Source organism: Xiphophorus maculatus, chromosome 2 (genome assembly GCF_002775205.1).
Source record: "Xiphophorus maculatus strain JP 163 A chromosome 2, X_maculatus-5.0-male, whole genome shotgun sequence".
In the NCBI taxonomy this organism is placed as follows: domain Eukaryota; kingdom Metazoa; phylum Chordata; class Actinopteri; order Cyprinodontiformes; family Poeciliidae; genus Xiphophorus; species Xiphophorus maculatus.
This window is the reverse complement of record NC_036444.1, coordinates 19,771,514-19,791,380: the sequence shown is the minus strand read 5'-3', so window position 1 is coordinate 19,791,380 and position 19,867 is coordinate 19,771,514. Positions and strand designations below refer to the sequence as shown.

At 39.2% G+C, this 19,867-nt stretch overlaps 1 protein-coding gene across 3 annotated transcripts in view; it reads right to left on the bottom strand.

Moving 5' to 3' along the window:
• The window catches only part of wwp2 (WW domain containing E3 ubiquitin protein ligase 2), a 58,815-nt gene that overhangs the window by 22,812 nt on the left and 16,136 nt on the right, over nucleotides 1–19,867 (bottom strand). For all 3 annotated transcript variants that reach the window (XM_005796267.3, XM_023345572.1, XM_023345562.1), the window contains exons 6-10: nucleotides 16,964–17,042; nucleotides 13,764–13,921; nucleotides 13,396–13,642; nucleotides 11,419–11,508; nucleotides 4,720–4,894 (exon numbers count right to left, since the gene is read on the bottom strand). In XM_005796267.3, coding sequence (XP_005796324.1) covers nucleotides 4,720–4,894; nucleotides 11,419–11,508; nucleotides 13,396–13,642; nucleotides 13,764–13,921; nucleotides 16,964–17,042 — 749 coding nt within the window. The remainder of the gene's footprint in view (nucleotides 1–4,719; nucleotides 4,895–11,418; nucleotides 11,509–13,395; nucleotides 13,643–13,763; nucleotides 13,922–16,963; nucleotides 17,043–19,867) is intronic.

Genomic DNA, 19,867 nt, shown 5'->3' with positions numbered 1-19,867 from the left:
GAGAAGGAGGGAACGGGGGAGAGCTGGAAACGGCAGCTAATGGCCACGATGCCGCCCTTCTAACGAGCTGAAATTACTCTGCAAACACACATATGTGCTTCTGTCTTTGCATGGACTGAGGCAGCAGCGGTCAATGTTTTCACTGTTGATTCACGTTAAGTTTACTTTCTCAACTATGTTCTTTGCTAGCTTGAAAAAAAAAAAAAAACAAGGAAAGTCTGAAGTTTTACTTAATAGACGACAAATCAAAAATATTTACTTAACCTGTAATTCGAAAAAGAAACATCAGAATATCAGCTTTTTAAAAAATTATTTGTGGTGAGTTTTATTTGTTGACATCTGACAAAGTTGTTGAAGGTCAAAACAACTTTTTTCCATGTGGAAATCAATTAACACATAGCTTTACCTTCACCTCCTTCATTCTACTGTTCATACAGACTAAAAACAGAACAACAAACCTGACTGTGTTTGGTGTTAAAATATGAAGAAATATGAAGAAATGAAGAACAAAGTAAGATCAGCTTGATACTGAACACTGTCTGTCGTGTTTCAATCAAAAAAGCTCTGAAATTTGCATATGCTGAACAGTTATTTTATGTAAAGGTGTTATTTTGGATATTTTTCATGGATTTAATTAAAAATAAGATCAAATAGTGACTTTGTGATGTGATTAGGAGTGTTTTATCCTTGAATGAGGAGTCATAGTAAAGAAGTATAACAAAAAACGTCTTAATAGTTGTTCAAATATATTGACTGGGACCAGTTTAAATGTCAAAGTCTGGCTTCTTGGAAGCAAACAGAAAAACAGAAGAGAGCTCCAACACTTTTTGCACAGTCGTGTAAATGAAGAGCTGCTTTGGTGCGTGTGTATATTGGTTTGTGCAGATGAGCCTTTGCACAATGTTTCCATACAGCTGTGTGAAAAATGTGCATGCCCCTTAGAGCAACTCCGTGGATTTAAGAAGACCAGCCACTTGACCCTCTTCAGTTGTCATGTGCAGTGCAGAAAAATGTTGCACCTGAGCTCAACATTAGCAGCTCTGACTCGCACCGAGACAGAAGGAGCACATGATGCTGCCCCTCAACATGCACAGTGGAGTCGATGTATCCTCTAATGCAGGGGTCCCCAAAGTCGGTCCTCGAGGGCCGGCATCCTGCACGTTTTAGTTCTCTCCCTGGTTGGTAGTAACAACCTTTTCAGCATGTCAGTGTTCTCCTAAGGCCATCATTGAGCCATCATTGGATCCAGGTGTGTTAAACCAGGGAGAGAACTAAAACATGCAGGATGGCAGCCCTCGAGGACCGACTTTGGGCACCTCTGCTCTAATGCATAAAGTCTGCAATCCAGTTCATTTTCATTCAACCAAAAATGAGCAACTTTACAATGCTTGCAGAAGCTTTCAGCTGGTTGGAAAAACAGTGCAGCTGAGCGGGGGCGGCGGTGAACGCGCCAGCCAGGCAGCGGATCGTGTGGCTGTGTTCACAGTGAAGCTATGAGCCCTTTTGTGAGCCTGTTTCCTTGTTCACACACACTGGGGCCATAAATAGTCGGCGCTATCAGCAGTTTGGGCATTCCAAGACAGAGCAGCGTACTATCAACAACCTGCCCTCTTGGCTGTTCTCACACACTGGGTGAAGAAGGGAATGAGAAAAGGAAAGGACGACGGTGGACTTGTTGATTCTGTCCAAAAAAAAAAAAAAAAACGCATTGAATGCTTGTATCTGATGGGCTTTCTCTGAAGTTTTTACCTGCAGAGAAAGTGGCGTAAAGGAGGATGCTTGGTTACCGATAAATCCAATCCTTCTCCAACAGCTGGCAGGCGATTCTGGCAGGTTCTAAATGTCTTTAACTCTGAAAGTCTGAATATTAATTTCCCACAGAACCAATATGGAACAGATCGTGATGCTTCAAAACATTTATTTCTCCAGATGCGAGAGAAAATCAGATAATCTGACAATGTGACATCAAGAACTTAACTGGATTCTTATTTCACTGTTAAAAGTAACATTGTAGACCTGATATTCCTGATGCGCAAAGGTACTCGTACCTTTACTGAATGCTCACAGTCCAGACATCATCTGCTGACATGCAGTCAGATGAATAATAGTGCATATTGGTCGTAAGCAATTGCCACTCTGATTTGGAAAATAAAGGTGTTTCCTTTGCTTACTGCCAAGTAGCAAACCAGGAGAAAAAGAAGATGCAATTTCACATCAAAGCTATTCAATAATTGTTTGTTAAATGATGCAGAAGAATGAAAACCTGACTCTACTGAACTCTGTCTACCAAACAGGTGACTTCTGAAGCTTGTTGAGCTTCCTTTGTGTTTGTCTGCAGCATAAAAGGCCACTAAAATCCACTGAAAGTTCTGGTTGTAAAGTTGTGACTTATGAAAAGGTCAAGCAGTGTGGATTCCTCTGGAGGGCATTTTACTTGTTCCAATAACGTCGTTCTACATGTAACAGTTATGGGCTAGGCAGCTAACTGTGGCTACATAAGCAGCATTGGAAGAGTGGCTTTTTAAGGAGCCTGAGGTATGAAAAAAACAGGAGGCAGTGCTTTTAGTTTTGGTGAATATATATTAAGTGATTTGAATAAAAAAACATACAATTACAACAACACAATGAGACACATGAGAATTGACTCAGAATAAATTGATTTCCAAATCATAAAGTCCATAGTCCATTCTTAGCTCGCCATCTTTCGATCCAGATGAGGATCTGATCCGACAGGGGGAAAAAAACCCCAACCTTTTTGAAGAGAGTGGGGCGTACTTAGCCACAATCAGCACTAACAGAATCCCCATGACGGTCCAGGTAAACAATGCCAGTGATTCCAGCAATCAAATCAATAGGTTCAAAGATTTTTTGGAGGAATTCTTGAGGAAGACGCCAACAGCCACAATCACAGTGGAACAGGTGAGGATCTTTTACTGCGCACTGGAGGCGTGGCTTTAAATACGTTAGCAGAGTTTGGGCAACACAGGAAATGGGCCCGCAAAAATAAAAGTCCTTTACTAATTGCGGGTTACATACACCTGATTTTCACAGCAAATCTGAGCTGTAGAAAATGGAAATGTCACATCTAGACTTGGAATAATTTTACTGACTAACTTAGCAGAAAGAAAAAACAACTTTTCCCAAAAATAAAGAGAGGGATATAACACAACGGTTTTATTTGGGCTGCTAAAAGAAAAGTATTTGGGCGTAAAATGAGCTATTAGTGGGATAAAACACAGTTTTCTTTCAAAAAAAAGAGCATGTGGATAAAAAGAAGCATTTCAGGGATGTTTAGGGCTAAACTGTAAAGTGGCGGTTGGACCAAAGACAAATAAAGCCCACACCCGGAAGACCATAAATCCCAAAGAGACGGGACAACAAAAAGAAGTGCCCAAAAAACACCAAAGTTGCATAAAAGTAAAACACAAAGGGTGGGGAGACTTTATTGGAGCTTGTATAAGTTTTAATGCTGGCTTAACTGATAATCCATTGAAGAATCTTTGTTGCTTTAATCCAGTATAATGTTGATGTCTGGCAACTGTCTGACCATTGCTGCTCCATTCAGACCCAAGGCCTCAACAGACTCCACTGAAATAAACACACGTCTGTGTGTAATTAATCTATATAATGTGTTTCAATTAGAGATAAAGTTCCTGAGATAAATGGACTTCTCAATAATATTCAGATTTATTAGAACCCTGAACTAACAAGAAAACATGTAAGTGTTTTTTATAGGGTGACAGTTAGTGTTTATTTATTTAAACACAAAAATAAATTAACAAATGTTCCAAAGAATGCATTTATCACAAGTTAGAGTTTTGTCCTTTTTCGAAAGACTGTGCAATTTTTGTAGCTCTAAATTACATTTATAGAGCTGGAGGGAGGGCAAAAGGCTCTCTGGATCACTTCATTAGAGCATTTTAAATATCACAAAAATGCTCTAAAGAAGGAAAGAGGAAATGTGGGATGACTCAGGAGTTCGCTACATGACAGCAGCAGTCTCCAGCCTCGGTTTTCTTGACCCACTGAGCTGAAGGTTTTAGATGTCTCTGCTCCAGCAAACCTGATTTAAATGGTAGCAAAAACTAACAGAATATTAGTAAATCACACCAGTTTTACAGTCCCTACACTGGCTCCCAGTAGCTCAGAGAATAGACTTTAAAATACTGTTAGTTTATAAATCACTGAACGGCTCAGCACCACAATACATTAAAGATCTGCTGCTGTTGTAACAACCTTCCAGACCTCTCATCTGCTCTGCATCCCCAGAACCAGAACCAAACATAGAGAAGTAGCATTCAGCTTCTGTGCACCACAAATCTGGAACAAACTTCCCGAAAACTGCAAAACAGCTGAAACACTGACTTCCTTTAAATCTCAGCTGTTTAGAGTTGCTTTTGAAACCTAATCATGAAACGTCAATCAATACTCTGATGTGCAAAATGTAATGTTGTTGACTGTGTCCTCTGACTTTGTATTTTTGTGTTTTTATGATGGAAAGCACTTTGAAATGCCTTGTTGCTGAAAGGTGCTATACAATTAAAATTTGATTGATTTGATTACGTCTGACCTACAATAGCAAACTGATCACTTAAAGGTGGCTTTTAGTCTTGATAAGCAAAGGGACGCGGCTAAAACAAGCTGAATTGACCTCCCAGCAGTAGCTACCTTTAGCTAAAACCTTTTGCAGTCTTATGAACCAGTGAGGGCTGTGGGTACCTGGTAAAGGAAGCGCTGGCTGAACTGGTGCATGGCGCCCTGCAGCTGGCTGCGCTGGCTCTGCCACTGCTGATAGTTGCGCACGGACTCGGCCGTGGGCCTCTGCCACGTGGTGGTCCTGGTGTTGTGATCCACATAGTAGAACCGGCCTCCCTGGTCCACTCGTTTCTCCCAGCTGAAAGGGGGAAATTGGTTGGAAAACACGGGTTGGGGTGAGACGGGGTTTAGCTTTCAGCAACATTTTCTTTTTTATTTGACAAGTCAAGAGTGGGAGATTGCATCAAAAAGCTGCCCCCTGTTTCTAAAGTCGAGGAAAAAGAAACAAAGACAAGAACAGGAAGGAAAACAGAGAGAGGAGGCGACGAGCGAGTGGTAGCTGAGAAAGGAAGAGAGAAAAAAGACGAGGAGGGAATAAAGAAATTATGTAAAGATACCATTTTTCAGGAAAGGAGGAGGAAAGAAAGGAAAGTGCTGCTAAAAAGGTAAACGTAGAGAATTTTGGAAATTCTTATAGAAATATTTAAAATGTTATTTTTATGCTCCACACCTAAAATATAAACCTTCCTAGAAATTAATCATGATGCGGTGAAAGCTTATTCCACAAAACCCAAAATGGATTACAACGGCCAAACGGGAGATGGATGACATTTTTCCTTGTGTTGAACTCAGTTATTATGCTGCTCGTTATTCTTTTAGTAATTCCATTCAAATAGTAAATTATATGTATCCATTACACACTGAGTGATTAGTTTCAAGTGATTATTTCTGTTAAATTCCTTGACATAAAAGATTATCTAAATACAAAATTACTGCGGTGTGGATGATGCAATTGTGGGACAGTGTTTGACCTGCTACATAGAGAAACTAAGACATAAAAGATTGTTGTTAAAGAAGCTGGCTACTCATAGGGTGCTGCATAGAAAATTGAGTGGAAGGTAGAACTGCAATAAAAATGTAGGTGCACAAGAAACTGAGATAACCACTACCTTGAGAGTGACTTCAGATGAAAATACTATTTGAGTGTTGGGGGGGAAATTAATAATGGTGTGGACTGCAGCTGGAGTTAGGCCCAGGCAGAAGTATTCAGGACCTGAAACAATCTCGTTCCTTATGTTTAATCTCTCAGCAAACTGGCCACGAAGAGAAACTGTCAGATATTGCCAGGAGGAATATGAAAGACACCAAACCCAACAATACAGATGACCTGAAGGCATTCTGGACTTCCATTACACCTCACAGGCCGATTGCCTCCATGCCACATCCCATAATCCCAGTAGATCCTAAAACTTATTTGTTTTTTTTAAACTGATGTCATATCATATTCTGATTTTCTTTTTTTTTTTTATCGCCCCGCAAAGGGTCTTTTTGTGGGCTCTAGTGTCCCTTTTTCAAAGTAGGCTGACAGGAAAGGGGGAAGGAGAGAAGACATGCGGCAAACGTTGTCGGGTCCGGGAGTCGAACCCGCGACAGCCGCATCGAGGCTACGTTGCCTCTGAATGTGGGTCGCGCTAACCCCTCCGCCACCACGGCACGCCCCATATTCTGATTTTCTGAATAACTATGTTTTGTGTTGTTAAAAGCTGTAAGCAATACACATAAAATAAAAACCTAAAAAAAGCTTTCTTTGTATCTAACCACTTCTACATTTTTGAAACCGTTTCAATAATATTGAACTCTATTCAGATTTCCTTAAAGATTACAGCATGTTGACTGCAGCTTCTTATTCTGTTTGAGACTTATTTCTTTTCCCCCTTTATGCTTTGGGGAGTGCTTTATTGCATTTATTCTCGATTGCGCCATTTCTTGAGGTTTCGTCTTTCAATGAGAAGCACATAAAGTTAGTATGAAATTGCTCTACCTAATGCAAAACACTTCAAGCCAAAGCCCGTTTTCAATTATGTAAATGAGGGAGAAGCATTTCTGACTGCCGATAACCATGTTTGCACCACAGCGTGCTTTTTGTCCGCCGCTGCTTGCCAGTGGCATTACTCAGAGGTGAATGTGTATCCCAGTTTTCCCCAGAGGCAGGAGGTCTGGACAGAGGCTGTGATAGTAGCAACCCACAGAAACACAAACACACACAAAGGACAGTGTTATGAAGGACACCACACACACATGGACTGACTGCTGGACTGCTTCTATTCTCATATCCGACTTAAGTGTTGCAGAATGTGGAAGAGAAATCAGCATCAACTTCCATGTGCTTGGAAAAACACAGACTTGATTTCTTAGGGAACTTTTAAAATCGGCACAAGAGCAAAAATAAATAAAGTCCCCTGTGGTGCAAGATGGGAGTTTCTCCTTATAACCAGAAAAGGTTAAAGACAAGCCATGTAAAGCTGTAAGTCATTATATGACAGGGCACAGGTCTCTCCCCTACTTGAGCTTTAATCCTCCAACTTTTAGTTTGCATAGCCTCCCAAAGCTCTGAATAGATGCACTTTGGTTACTCCAAAGTTATTAATGCAAACTCACACAAAGACAAACACATCCAGTCTGCTCAGTGGGCAGAAGAACTGCATACATACTTCAGTATGCAAGAAACGGACTAGGACATTATAAAAAAAAAAAACAATATTTACTGTAGCTATAAAAAGTATTTACCATTGAATGCATTCAAACTTTTCATTGCTCTTACAAATCAATCATGATCAACAAAATTTGGCGATAAACAATAATATTGTTGTTTCGAGACCATTTTCAAGTAGTAAATTAATAATGTCATAATAATGCAAGTTTTCTCTCGCAAAGACCAATAAACTTTAATTTGGAAACGACTGGAAAAGATAATAAAGATAAAAATAAATGAATAAATAAAACGAAAACAAAAACCACACACAAATGAAACCATTAATAAAACCTATTACAAAGTCTCTAAACAAAATTGCACTTCAAAAAATACTAATCATCAAAACAGAAATTGAGAAGCTCATTTAAAATGATCATGCGATTAAATGATTATTTGCTTACTGCGACTGGCTAAGCTAATAGTCCCACAACGAGTGCAGTCATTGTGTCTCAAGTGACTGTATTACAGTCGTACACCTGTAAGGTAGATTCACTGGTTGCTCAGCAATTCAGAGAAAATGTTACTGAAAAGTATAAGATATGAATGAACAACAGTGGTTGTCGCCATAGCAACCCGTTAATCAGCAGCGCGCTCTTGGCTGCATGCTGCTGAAGGACTTTTCACCAGTGGAGATGATTACAAACAAGAGTTTTTCGGATGACCTCCATGTTTCTGTGCATCATATAAACAGCAGGACTCTTCGCTCTCTGGTATTATTAACAGTAGCTACTCATTTACTGGAGACAGGGGAAATCCGTAGAACCCACAGTAGTCCATTGAGCCTCTACATAGTTATTTATCTGATTATATCTCCAAGAACTGCCAGTTAAGGCTCGGAGTACATCTGTGTTCCTCTTTTGGACGAGCCATTCGTTACTCATCACTGTTTTGATTCAGGGTAAGATCTCCTCCGTGTTTGAGGTTTAAAGTTAAAGTTTTGTTTTAATAACCAAAGAAAAGAGTAAAAAGATCAATAAGTGATTGCAATTTCAATACAATTAGTTAAAAAACAGTATGTGAGAAGAGTATAAGGAAAACAGGCTTCTGAAAACTTTGTCTTCCTGACACTGCGGTGACCCCTTTTAAACTAAACCAAAAGCCCACAAACACCCTGGATAATGTCAGGCTTTTGTCTCAAGTGGATATTCTCTGGGTTCAGTCCTATATTAAATGACTGCAGTACTTGTGGCTCCAGATTTGATTGCCTGTGATGTAAAAATAACACTCCCTAATTTTCCTCTGACGGTACTTTACTCAAACAGGAAAGGGTACAGCTTATTCTTTGGTCTTACTAATAGGTGTTTACTGAAACGGTTAAGGATCTAGAAGGGAACGGAGCTGCAAAACTTACATAAATAGATGCAATGACTTAAGAAAAAAGTCCTGCTGTGTATTATTGACTCCTATAGTCTAATCAAAAATTATACAGATGGCGTCATTGCTTGCAGGAACCGTTATTCGTCATAGCCCAGAGAATATCTGTAATTTCTGTAGTGCTCCGTTTAGTTAACACACCACAAACCTGGTGGAAATCGACTTTTCATTAGTCATTTTACACAATCCCATTAAAATATCTAAGGTGAACATTAACACCAACTCTGGGTATTAAGAGCACTGGAAACTTATGGAAAATTAGCATCCGTTTGCCAGGTATAAACGACTAAAATGATAGTTTCCAGTTTTTAAAAAGACCAAAAAATATCTCACTAATATGCAAAATGAAAATCTCACTAATATGCAAAATGAGGCACAATTGGTTCACTTTACTGTCTGTTTAATAATCAACACAGGGCAGACTGAAATCAAACGCATATTGGATAGTTTGAGAATGAGTTGCAACATGACAGCTCTGATTACCAGAATGAGGGTTTGTTCAGTGTGCACCAGACACATTTTTAAAAAGAGTGACTGTTGCACAAAAATGCAGCCACAGTAACAATGCAGCCTTGATTACTGATCGGAGCTTTGATTGCATTGTACACATGTGACAGCTATGCGCTTTACTGTGGTCGTTTATCCCTGGAAGTAGAAGAAAATGCTCCACTTTGGTTTGGCAGTGGTGCTCAATCTCGAGGCTAGTATTTCTTTAACACAAAAAAATTAATTTAAAAAAAATAATAGTTTTGTTAAAATGTAACTACTACATTTTGAAATATGCTTGCTATAACCACAAAATGCAGCTCAACAGTCTGCTTTCTATAGTCTATCTGTGTCTACATAACGCCACATGATAAAACTGGCACCATGCAAAGTATAGCTTTGTGTAAACATGCCTTTAGCTTTGTTTATGAAGTCCCTAACAGTGAGAGGTACAAAAACAAGAGTCACTATGTTTGCAAGGCTGGATTCAAAACACGACAGAATATTTGATAAAAACAGTGTGACTCATAAGCTCTCCCCAGCCTAGCTTCGGATGGCTTTCATTACTCCAGCTTCCAAGCTCTGCTCAACTACCCCCACTCAACCTCCTAAACAGTTCCTGGTGCGTACATCTGGAGCGCTGGCCCACTATTAGCCTGCTAATTGATCCTCTGACAGGCCACGGCAGCCAGCACAGTGGAGCATGGAGGTTCATGTGGCTCTAAGAAAGGACTTTTGTTCTCAGGGCCCCAACAGTCTTGTTCCTTGCATGGAAAAACTGACATGGGGGGCAGGAGTTTGGAAAGGAGGAGGAGGAGGAGGAAAGGGGGGGTGACCTTTACTTAAAACAGACTCTTTTTCTCTCTGTCACCCAGTCAAACACGCTGTGAAAACCAATAAATACAAGGGGAAAGTAAAAATGTCATGAAAACAGTTGAACTCTGATAAGAAAAACTGATTAAAAACGAAGAGTGCACTACCAATTGTACGCATATACTACTATTGGACTGCAGGATAAGGGAATGATCTCTTTAAAAGTCAAATTTAACACTTTCAAAAACATTTTTAATGCCAACTTGAATAAAATTCAAGGCCGAACAAACTATAAATGTAGAGGATGGTTGGGGGATCTTGCTGCATAATAATCAAGGACAGCAAAAACTTAAATTTCTGGGGTTTGTGGATCTTAGCAGCGGCTTTGTGCTTCTCACTCATAGTGCCGAGCTTTTATAGTTCATTTTAGTACCGAGCCTCGTATGGGTTGGCATCAGAAGTGAGCCAGTGGTGAAAACATACTTTATCCAGCCAACTGGCAATAAATTTGCACTTATCCATTGTGGACACAAAACAGCTAGCTGGCTGGCTAGTTAGCAAGGGTATAGGAGTAGCTAGTTAGCAGCAGCCTCAACTATCTAGAGTCACAGATTGCAATGAAGATTTCTGCAAGTGGGAAAAACCTTTACAAAACAGAAAATTCCTGAGAGAAAAAACTCAATACTACATTGAATACTCCCACCACAAAGTTTCCCATCACGAGTCTTAAACAAAGTTTAAGACTCGTGATGAATGTATTTATGACAAATTGGCATCTTTTAAATGCATTTAAGATCTTTAAAGGCCTTAATTTTAGACACATGAATTTAAGATTTTAAGACTTTTGAAGGATGTGCGGACACCCTGCATATTTCACCAAACTGTAGCGGAGAAGACAAGAATTAAATATTTCATTTTGCTCATTTTTTCCAGGGATGAAGAGATAAGGAATCTTAAAATCCTAAAAATATTTTTCAAGACAATGTAGGAACCCTGATTTATCTAAACATACTTACTTGCTGCAATAGAAACTTGATAACAGAAGTCCATCAGCAGCTGCTCATCAGTGACAACAGCTGACAGCTACGACATTTAAACCTTTCCAATGTGTGTCATCTATATAAATCTCTTCCAATTTGTTAAAGTAAATTAACCACACTAGTGTTCACACTAAACACCAAACCACCTTCCTTTTTACCCAGAAACGTATTTTAAAACAAGTTGCATGTACCTTCCAAAACAAATGTAATATATATATTTTTATAAATAGAGCAAATATTATTTTAAATCACATCTGTTTTTCTTACCACCGTTGAGGAAGCAACTTCCTGTATCTGGACGAATATGAGAGAAACGTCCAATTAATTTTTAAGACGTGAACTGGCACTACTCGGCCTTGCCCGACTCACCCAGGGCATCAACAGGAAAAACGGATATAAAAAGTGTAATGGGCGTACCCTGCTGGCAGTGGTCTCTCCCAAGTTGTGGTTTTGGTGTTGTGGTCAACGTAATACACTCTCCCATGAGGTAAAACCCGCTGCTCCCAGCTGCACAGAGAGACAAGCAAACACACAAACACACGTTTACTTCATCACTGAAAACAAAAACAAAGATGGTATTTGGTAGGATTTCACAATGAATAAATCTGAATGTTATTTAGAGAGGACAGGGAGTGTCCTTCCTCGTTAGGTAAGGATGGGACATTAACGCCGACACAGACCAGCATTGATGATATAAATCCATGGAAAACTCCACGGATCTAAATCTGACCAAATTACCTGTAATCACAGAGTTTACTAAATGCATCCCACCTGCTTTTTGCATCTCCTCTCCTGGGCTTTTCTATGGACACTTTAACTACAATTCAATATATAGAAGTTAATTTCAGCTTTCCGACATGGAACAAACAGGATGCATTATATTTAAGGTTATTTTGTGATTTGTTTGTTTATGTATAAAAAAGATCACATCTTTTAAGTATTTTGTCCTTACAAAAGAAATGATCACATATCTGAGAAAAAAAGTGATTTAACAGCATTCAAATAAACAAAAAAAACCAACTCAGTTTAATTTATTAAACAGAAGATTTATAAACAAAAATGTGTTGCCTAGTTGAGGAAAAAGTAAGAACACCGTTCCATCTTATAGTTAAAGTTAAGATGAAATAATTTCAGTGATTCTTGTACCGTCTTTGACCTTTGACCTACTCTTCCAATGTTTGAGGGGTTCCTTGGATAAACAGCTAGGTTCGAGTCACTCCACAGATATGACATCAGGATCTGGGCTTTGACTAGGCCTAGGATTTTCCTTTTCTCAACCCTGAGCCAGTCCTTGGTGGATACGTTTTGGATTACTGTGACATCACAGGGTCAGGATCTGGTTCATTCATCCATCCCTGCTTGTCCTTGTAGGGATGCGGGGAGCAGTTCATCACACTAAGACGCTCAGGACAAAAGTTAGCAGTTTGTTCTAAATCTCTTCCAGCTGCAGACGGTTTTCTGTCCAGCGTGGCGGATGATTTCAGATTCGGTTGAGCTGCTAAAGCCGTCTTATTGAAGACCTGAAGCAGCTCTTTGGATCTCATCATGGTGTTCGCTCATACTTCAACAGTCAGGAGCATCAAACTAAATGTTTGAGATTTAAACAGTGAAAAGCTCTTTGAAATTTTCAATTGTTCACAGGTTAAATTAGACCTCAGAATAATGATTAACTGAAGTAATAACCTGGAGAAATTCACTGTTTTGAGCAAGAAAGAAGGAAAAAGAACAAACACAGGAAAGGAAATTGAACATTTTAGTGTGGGTGGATTTTCACCTTATGTACAATTTATATAAAATATTTAAAACATCTTCTACCTTGTGTAAGGCTTTATCTGTGCTAATTTGAAAAAGTGTATTTTTAGGGGTTTCCTTTTCATGTCAAAATTAATAAAAAAGGTTTTTCATCTTCCAAAGGAACTCCTGCAACATTTGCAGTCTGCTTGATTCATTGCACACACCTTAACACATATTTTTATTTCAAAATGACTGAACTTTTCAGATTCAAGTCCTACGTTTGTGTAATGTCTAAATAATAAATATCACATTTTAATTTGGTAGGTTATAGAAATTTCAGCTTTAAATAATTTAACCTTCTGTTTTTGTACTTTGAAAAGCAATGTAAGGGACTTTTAATATTTCAGTCTGGCCTGGATTGGATGGACTGATGCAGTCTGGATGGTTGGATGGGTGGAGAGAGAGAAAGATGGATACTGGATGTAAATAGCAGGGAAACTGAGTTGAGAAATACAACATGTTTGGTTTTATTTGCTTTTTCACCTCTTAACCAGACCAGGAAAATACTTAAATTCCAGAATCTTCCAGAGCCCTCTTTTTACCGTGATATTTGTTTATGTTGCTGAACCAAGAGAGAGACGAGGATGTGCCGGTTCTTACCCTGCCGGAAGCGAATCTGTGGTCGACTCAGTTGTGTTGCTGTTGGCCTGCTCTGCGCTGGAGGGGGCGTTGGGGCTGGGCTCTGCCGGGACCGCCGGACCCACGGCATCCTGTCCCGGAGAGGGGCTACTGCCGCTGCTGTTGGCCGCTGGAGATCGGCCTGACGGGGAGGACGGAGGGGGAGGACTCTGACGGCCCACGACGCCACGACTGCCGTCCAACCCATTGGACGTCAGCTCAGCTTTGTCTGCAAGAAGATACAGAGGAAAGTAGCAGATTTGCTTAAAGTGGAAAGAATCAAATCAAACACTGTCCGATCCAACACGATTGTATGCGTTATTGTGGATCTATGTGAGCAGACGGTTCACCTGCAGTGTGACTCGGGCTCCCGTTGCTCTTTGAGGGCTGTCGGTGGTTAGATGTGTCACGGTTCTGCTCCTCGGTAAGCTCCCCGTTATGCACAGTCCTCTCTCTGGAGCCCCCAGGGGAATCGCCCTGCGGACCTCCCACTGAGTGCCTGTTGCTCCTGCAAACAGCAAAACAAAACAGACAGATAAGAAGATGAAATGGACAAAAAGATTAAAAAAAAGGAAACATCTGAGTTTTTCTAAACAATTCAATATGAACCCCTGCTTCCATGCTCTCCCCTCTCAGATATCTACCGTGGTTCCTCAAGTTAAGCTGGCACAGGTGCAGCTTTGGTCACAATCAAACCCACAAACACCTGATGAGGTGTCGATTTCCCTTTCTGGATAATCTCATGTTTGTTCTCCTAGAGCTGCATTTAACTTTGAAGTTCTTCCACGGAAAAACAAATATGTTGAAGGTAGTGGTGGGCAATATGGCTGTAAAACTTTATCCAGATATGTTGTGGTACTATTTATGATATGAATGATAAGAACTATTTATAACTTATTCTTTTAGGTAACTGTATGTCTGACTGCATGACAGCAATCATAGCCACACAAACATAAATACTGCTATTGCACACACTTCTTTATGACACCAGTTACATGATTTATATCATTAAACAGCACACAGTACCTGCTTTTAATAATATTTTCAAATGTATTGATATTTGTTGATGCTCTCATTGAACAAGCAGAGGAGCAAAATAGCAAAAAAAACCAACAATTTTGACAATGTGGAGAGTTTTGGAGGGGTTAGACATCATCTGGATGTCATTGTGACAAACTTCTCATCACGACAAAACGTTTATCACAAAAAATGATAAACAATACAATAAATTCTCACACCTTAGTTGAAGGATTGAGTTGGATTGAGAAGTCACTGCTTCATTAGTTGCAACAAAAGCATGAAAAGACAAAGGAAGAAAACAACATTTACAATTTTATTTGAGATATTTTTTTCTTGTTTCAGGAGAAGAAACATGCGCTGGTGATATTTGTTAATGTAAAGCATAAAGCTGCTGACTGCTTCTCTGCGGCAGCTGTGCTCTGAGCTCTTGGCTGAACCGTACGCAGCGGCCCCCCCACGATGTTTAGAAGGAAATACCATCTGACCTCTCGCACCCCCCGCAGCAAGGCTTTGAAATAAATGCAACTATTTATTATCCTGCTACTATTGTAGCCGATGAGAGCAGCGTCTGAAACCGCAGTCAGAGGGGAATAACACGCTGGCACGCTGCATCATGCTCCGGCCGACCAAGCTGGCACCGGACCCGTTCATCCGATCCTCCTCTTTCTTCCATTTATTTTGAAAACTGTTATGTTCTGGTTTCAGGATTTTCATACAAGCGCTTTGCAAAACAGTATTTAAGAAACAGTTTCATTACTTTATTATTGTGCTATTATTCTTATTATCTTACCACAAGGTCTGCAGAGTTTTGAAAGCAGCGGTATTAGGTACTTTTATGGATTCTGATGCCTGAAAAGCTGTTTTCGTATGTCCTTCTTTACAGCCATAAAGCTGACTATGATTTATGATCCAACTCCTGTGTGTCTTGTTATATTATAATGACAAAACCCAAAACCTTCATTTCTCTGGATGTAATTTTAAACACACATTTCCAGCTAGACTCTAATTTTTTTTTGTTTTTGCACAGATTTTTTTAATGGTTCCAACTTTTCACACATTAATTGCTTTGATACAATATTTACCAAGCAGGTAGTTAAAAAACTTAATTAAACTGAAGTGTGATTTTAACTAAGTAGAACAACATCAAAACTTTCCAGTGAGTGATTAACAAGGATCCAGAAACTTAAATTTGTCCACTTAAAGAGCAAAGTAGGTCCTCTTCTCATTACTCACAATTTCCTTTACTTACAAAATTTCCTTCCTGTGATAGCCTCAAGAAAAATGACCTTTTTTTTATTGTTACTATATTATAACAACCAGATATAGTATGAATAATTGCTTTAAGTAGGATTTTTTTATGCTTCAGCTATAATTCTTAATATTCAAAACAGGCATTACATTCTTTTTCCATTTATGCATGGCAAATGGAAAAAGTTAAGAAAGGTATTTTCAAACAATAAACTTACAAAGGTCATTTGACTCAGTCTTATTGGTTAAAGGTGTCATGGCAATGGAATGACGATGAGACGGGCTAATATCTGGTCCATCTTTAGGTCCATTCACTCAAACTTTCACTTGATCAAATTTGAAGGTAAACATGTTATGTGCTAAAAGTTTTTTAAAACAAAGAAATCAGATTCTTTTTCTCATCATGTTGACCAATTAAAGGTTTGTCATGGTTTAAGCTGATCAATAGAATCAATTTAATATTTAAGGCTGTGAATGATGAAGGAGGAAGGTGAAAACATTCTGTTCCCAGTGGTCCCCAAACTACGGCCCGCGGGCCAGATGCGGCCCGCCTCCACATTTGGTCCGGCCCCCTGAACAATACCAGAGTATTTTCATATATGTGCATTTTTATTTGATAAGTTGGACTTTTGCAATAAAATAAATGTTCCTTAGTAATGAACTTTATTTATTATTAACTACTAGTTAGTAACTATTTTATACATGCATATAATTGACCCTAACCCTTTTTTTTATGTGGAGAACCCAGTGTTATTTGGTTATTATTTATTTCATAAATAGTGTTATTTCCTGACTTTTGTTCTCTGAAGAATCCAGAAAAGGTTATTTGATTGTGCTTTCTGAAAAACAATAAATTTTTATGTTTAGCACTCTTACAATCGTCACATTTTTTCTGTTACAAACTGACCCCGGCCCCCCATCAGAGAAGGGACAAGTTATGTGGCCCTCACAGGAGAAAGTTTGGGGACCCCTGCTCTACAAGAAAACATTTTATCTTCAAAACATGGTCAGCTAAATAGACTCCTGATCAAGGTGTATGATTATGAAGCAGAACAGTAATGAACAACGCTGTTGTGGCTCAGAAGAACAATGCTAAATGTATTATGGTGAACTGAAGAAAATGTCATTAATATGTCTAAATTATCAGTCACCTTCCATCTAATTAACGTGCCTAAATTTTTTTCTGCTTATAAACATTTCATTGTTCAGTCACTGCATCCAGCTGGTGCTAAACACTGTTGGATGTCACACTATGATCCTGTGTTAGTGTGTTTGGTCGGACCTGCTGTTTGGTCCAGCTGAAGTGGGAGTCCCCTCACTCTGTGTCCTCCTCAGGTTGGGTCTGTCAGGCTGGAGGACCTCTGCAAGTCAAACATAAACACATCATAACTGTAGTAACACAAACGGCCGGCTGTCAGTCAGACTGGAGGTGAAAAAGAAAAGCAAACTTGAAATTATTTGGGGTTTGGTGGTTAAACTAATGAAAAATGGTGCAGGGAATAATGATACATTACTTGCCAAGTAGCAGCAAAAGGGTTGGACACTAAGAGTTAATGTTTATTATTTTCTCCGACATTCCTCTTAATAGATTGCGCTTTAGTTTCTTAAAGTGATTTGAAATGCACAAGGAAATTGGCTGATGATAAAATTTACTGGTTTTGAACTTGACCAGCGTTCAGGGACCAACTATTCCCAATGGTTTCAAATTCACAACATACGAGTTAAAAAGACTTTTTCTCAAGCAGCAAGACGTTTAGTTGCAAGTTCAACTAACAAACTTTGAGTTTTGTTTGCTGTAAACTTAAATTGACAGAATGTCTGGAAATATGTTGCCAGATATGCAAAGCAATTTCTCTAAACCGAATTACAAAGACTAAGAATCGGCTGTTTTCACTACAGGGAAGGAGCTTAAAATGAAAAAAAAAATCTATTTAAAGAACAACATCCATTCGTATAATTTTTTCTTCGTTGATGTGATAACACAATAAAACTTCCCAAATGAGGTATTGTAGCAAACTGACAATCTAAACTTAACATTTTCTAACACTCTTCAAGCCAAAGAAAAAGAAAACATCTAGTAAAAGGCAGAAAAAACGTTTTAACAACACAGGCCAAAGCTTTCCGGAAATCTGTTTTCTTCAAACTACCGTCAGTTCCAGTCTGCCAACAGAGGACTTATTGCCTCTTTGAACATTACTGAGGTCAGCTGTCCTCCTTGCAGCTGTAAATGATGAGAAAGTGATCATAGAGAGGCTTAGACCTCTTTAAGTTTATAAAAAAAAAATAATGAAATCCATGCATCCGTCACATGTGGCAGGGGAAGTGAAGTTAGTGGTTTGACATGGACCATTCATCCCTGTGTGTGCCACGGAGTCTGCGCTGGGCTTGTGAGCGTGGCCGTGTGCGGTCTTGGTGGTGTGATGGAATGTGTGACTTACGGTCCCGACTGTGACCGAAAACCACAGGCCTGTATCGAGCTTTTCATTAACACTCACTTTCTCCTTTACACACAAACATCCAGCATATTCCAGTGACACACCGGAGGAATAAGCGCCTCAAACGCTGCCCCTGTTTACACACACATACAGTACATCCTGCTATCTAAAGTAAGGCAAACAGGTAAGCTCTTACAGGCTCCTTTGCACAGACACACAGTTCTGTTTTGTGGCTATGAAAGAGCTTCTTGTGTGCAGACCCTGGGGACATGCAGAAAAATAAACAGTGGTCTTGAGGAGAAACCATTGTGTCATAGCCTGCTAACCGAGTTCATCACCCCCTCCCTCAGAACAGCGCGGCTCTAATTACTGGTAGGCTGTGTGTCTGTAGAAATGAAGAAGAGAGCTTTTATGTGTAGAAAAATCCCAAAAACCAAAATCTAAGGAAAAGAAGGCAGGTTTTGGCTGTAAACTGTAGCCTATTTTTATTTCAGGGTTTAAAAAAATAATTACTGCATGATGCATCTTTGCATCATGCAGTAATTATTCATGTATTCTCCCTCAGTTTGAGAAAAAGATTCCTGTCCTGGTGAGAATGGGGAAAAAGTAGATTTCAAAATACCCACAAAAGGACAGCAAGTGCTGGTGAGGTCAACACACTTTATGAGTTCCTCTCAATGGATTTTCAGCACATGGGAAAAGTTGCATTGCAAAGGGACTGGGGTGGTGAAGATCTTCCATGTTATACGTAAAGAACCATACTGTATCGTTGTAGTAAATGGTTTACATTACATCCTCCATACATAAAGCCATGGTGCAGATGCAGGAAGTAAACTATGAGGTTCTCTAAAAGTATTTCAGTTTGTCAAATCAATACTGTTATTCCCTTGTCATAGTATTGCATAGCTGCCTTGTGCTTCAGTGGCATATGAAAATATGCTGCCTTGGGTAAATAATACTCCAGCATCATCTTCCTATACATTTAATGCTGTAACGTAAGTAATTTGGACACCATAATTAGCTGCAGCTCTGATCTGGCATATACTGTATATAGCACATATCCAGCACAGCAAAAATATTTATACAACTGCTTTTCAAGTCGTCACCCAATGATGACTCAAGCTCCTACTACACTATGCAAACGCTTGGTCTGCGCTGAAGAAGATTCACTTATTGCTGGATGCTGGATCTTTGATTATTAAAAGTTAAAGTGAAACTGATGGTCTGACCTACTTTCTGTATGATGGGGCAAATTATTATCTGATCACTTGAGGACACTCAGAGTAGCTACTGATATTTAATTCCCAGATCATATAATGAAGGGGAAAAAATATTACAACCAAGAAAATGTTTTTCAAAAGCAAAGTTACCTAAGATCAACATATTTAACCTACATATACTAATTAAAATTCGTAGAGAAAACACAACCACACATCTACAAAGCTCAGTGAAATGACATGAGGTTTATTAACTAGGTAAATAATCTTTAAAGATTGAAAAACTGGATTTTCTTAAGGTTTTAATAAAAAGATGTTTATTAAATCAACTACTGGCAAATTCATCATACTAATGAACGGATCTCGATACGACATGGGGAGGAAGCTGGATGTTACTCATAGTCAGAGTGTGTCTGTGCTGTGTAGGGAAAAAAAATTGTCTCACGGTTCTGTGGAAAAGGGAAATTTGAATATGTGAGAGTCCCAGTCAGAAAGGGTGCCAATATTTCCAGAGCTAAAAATCTAACTTCTCTG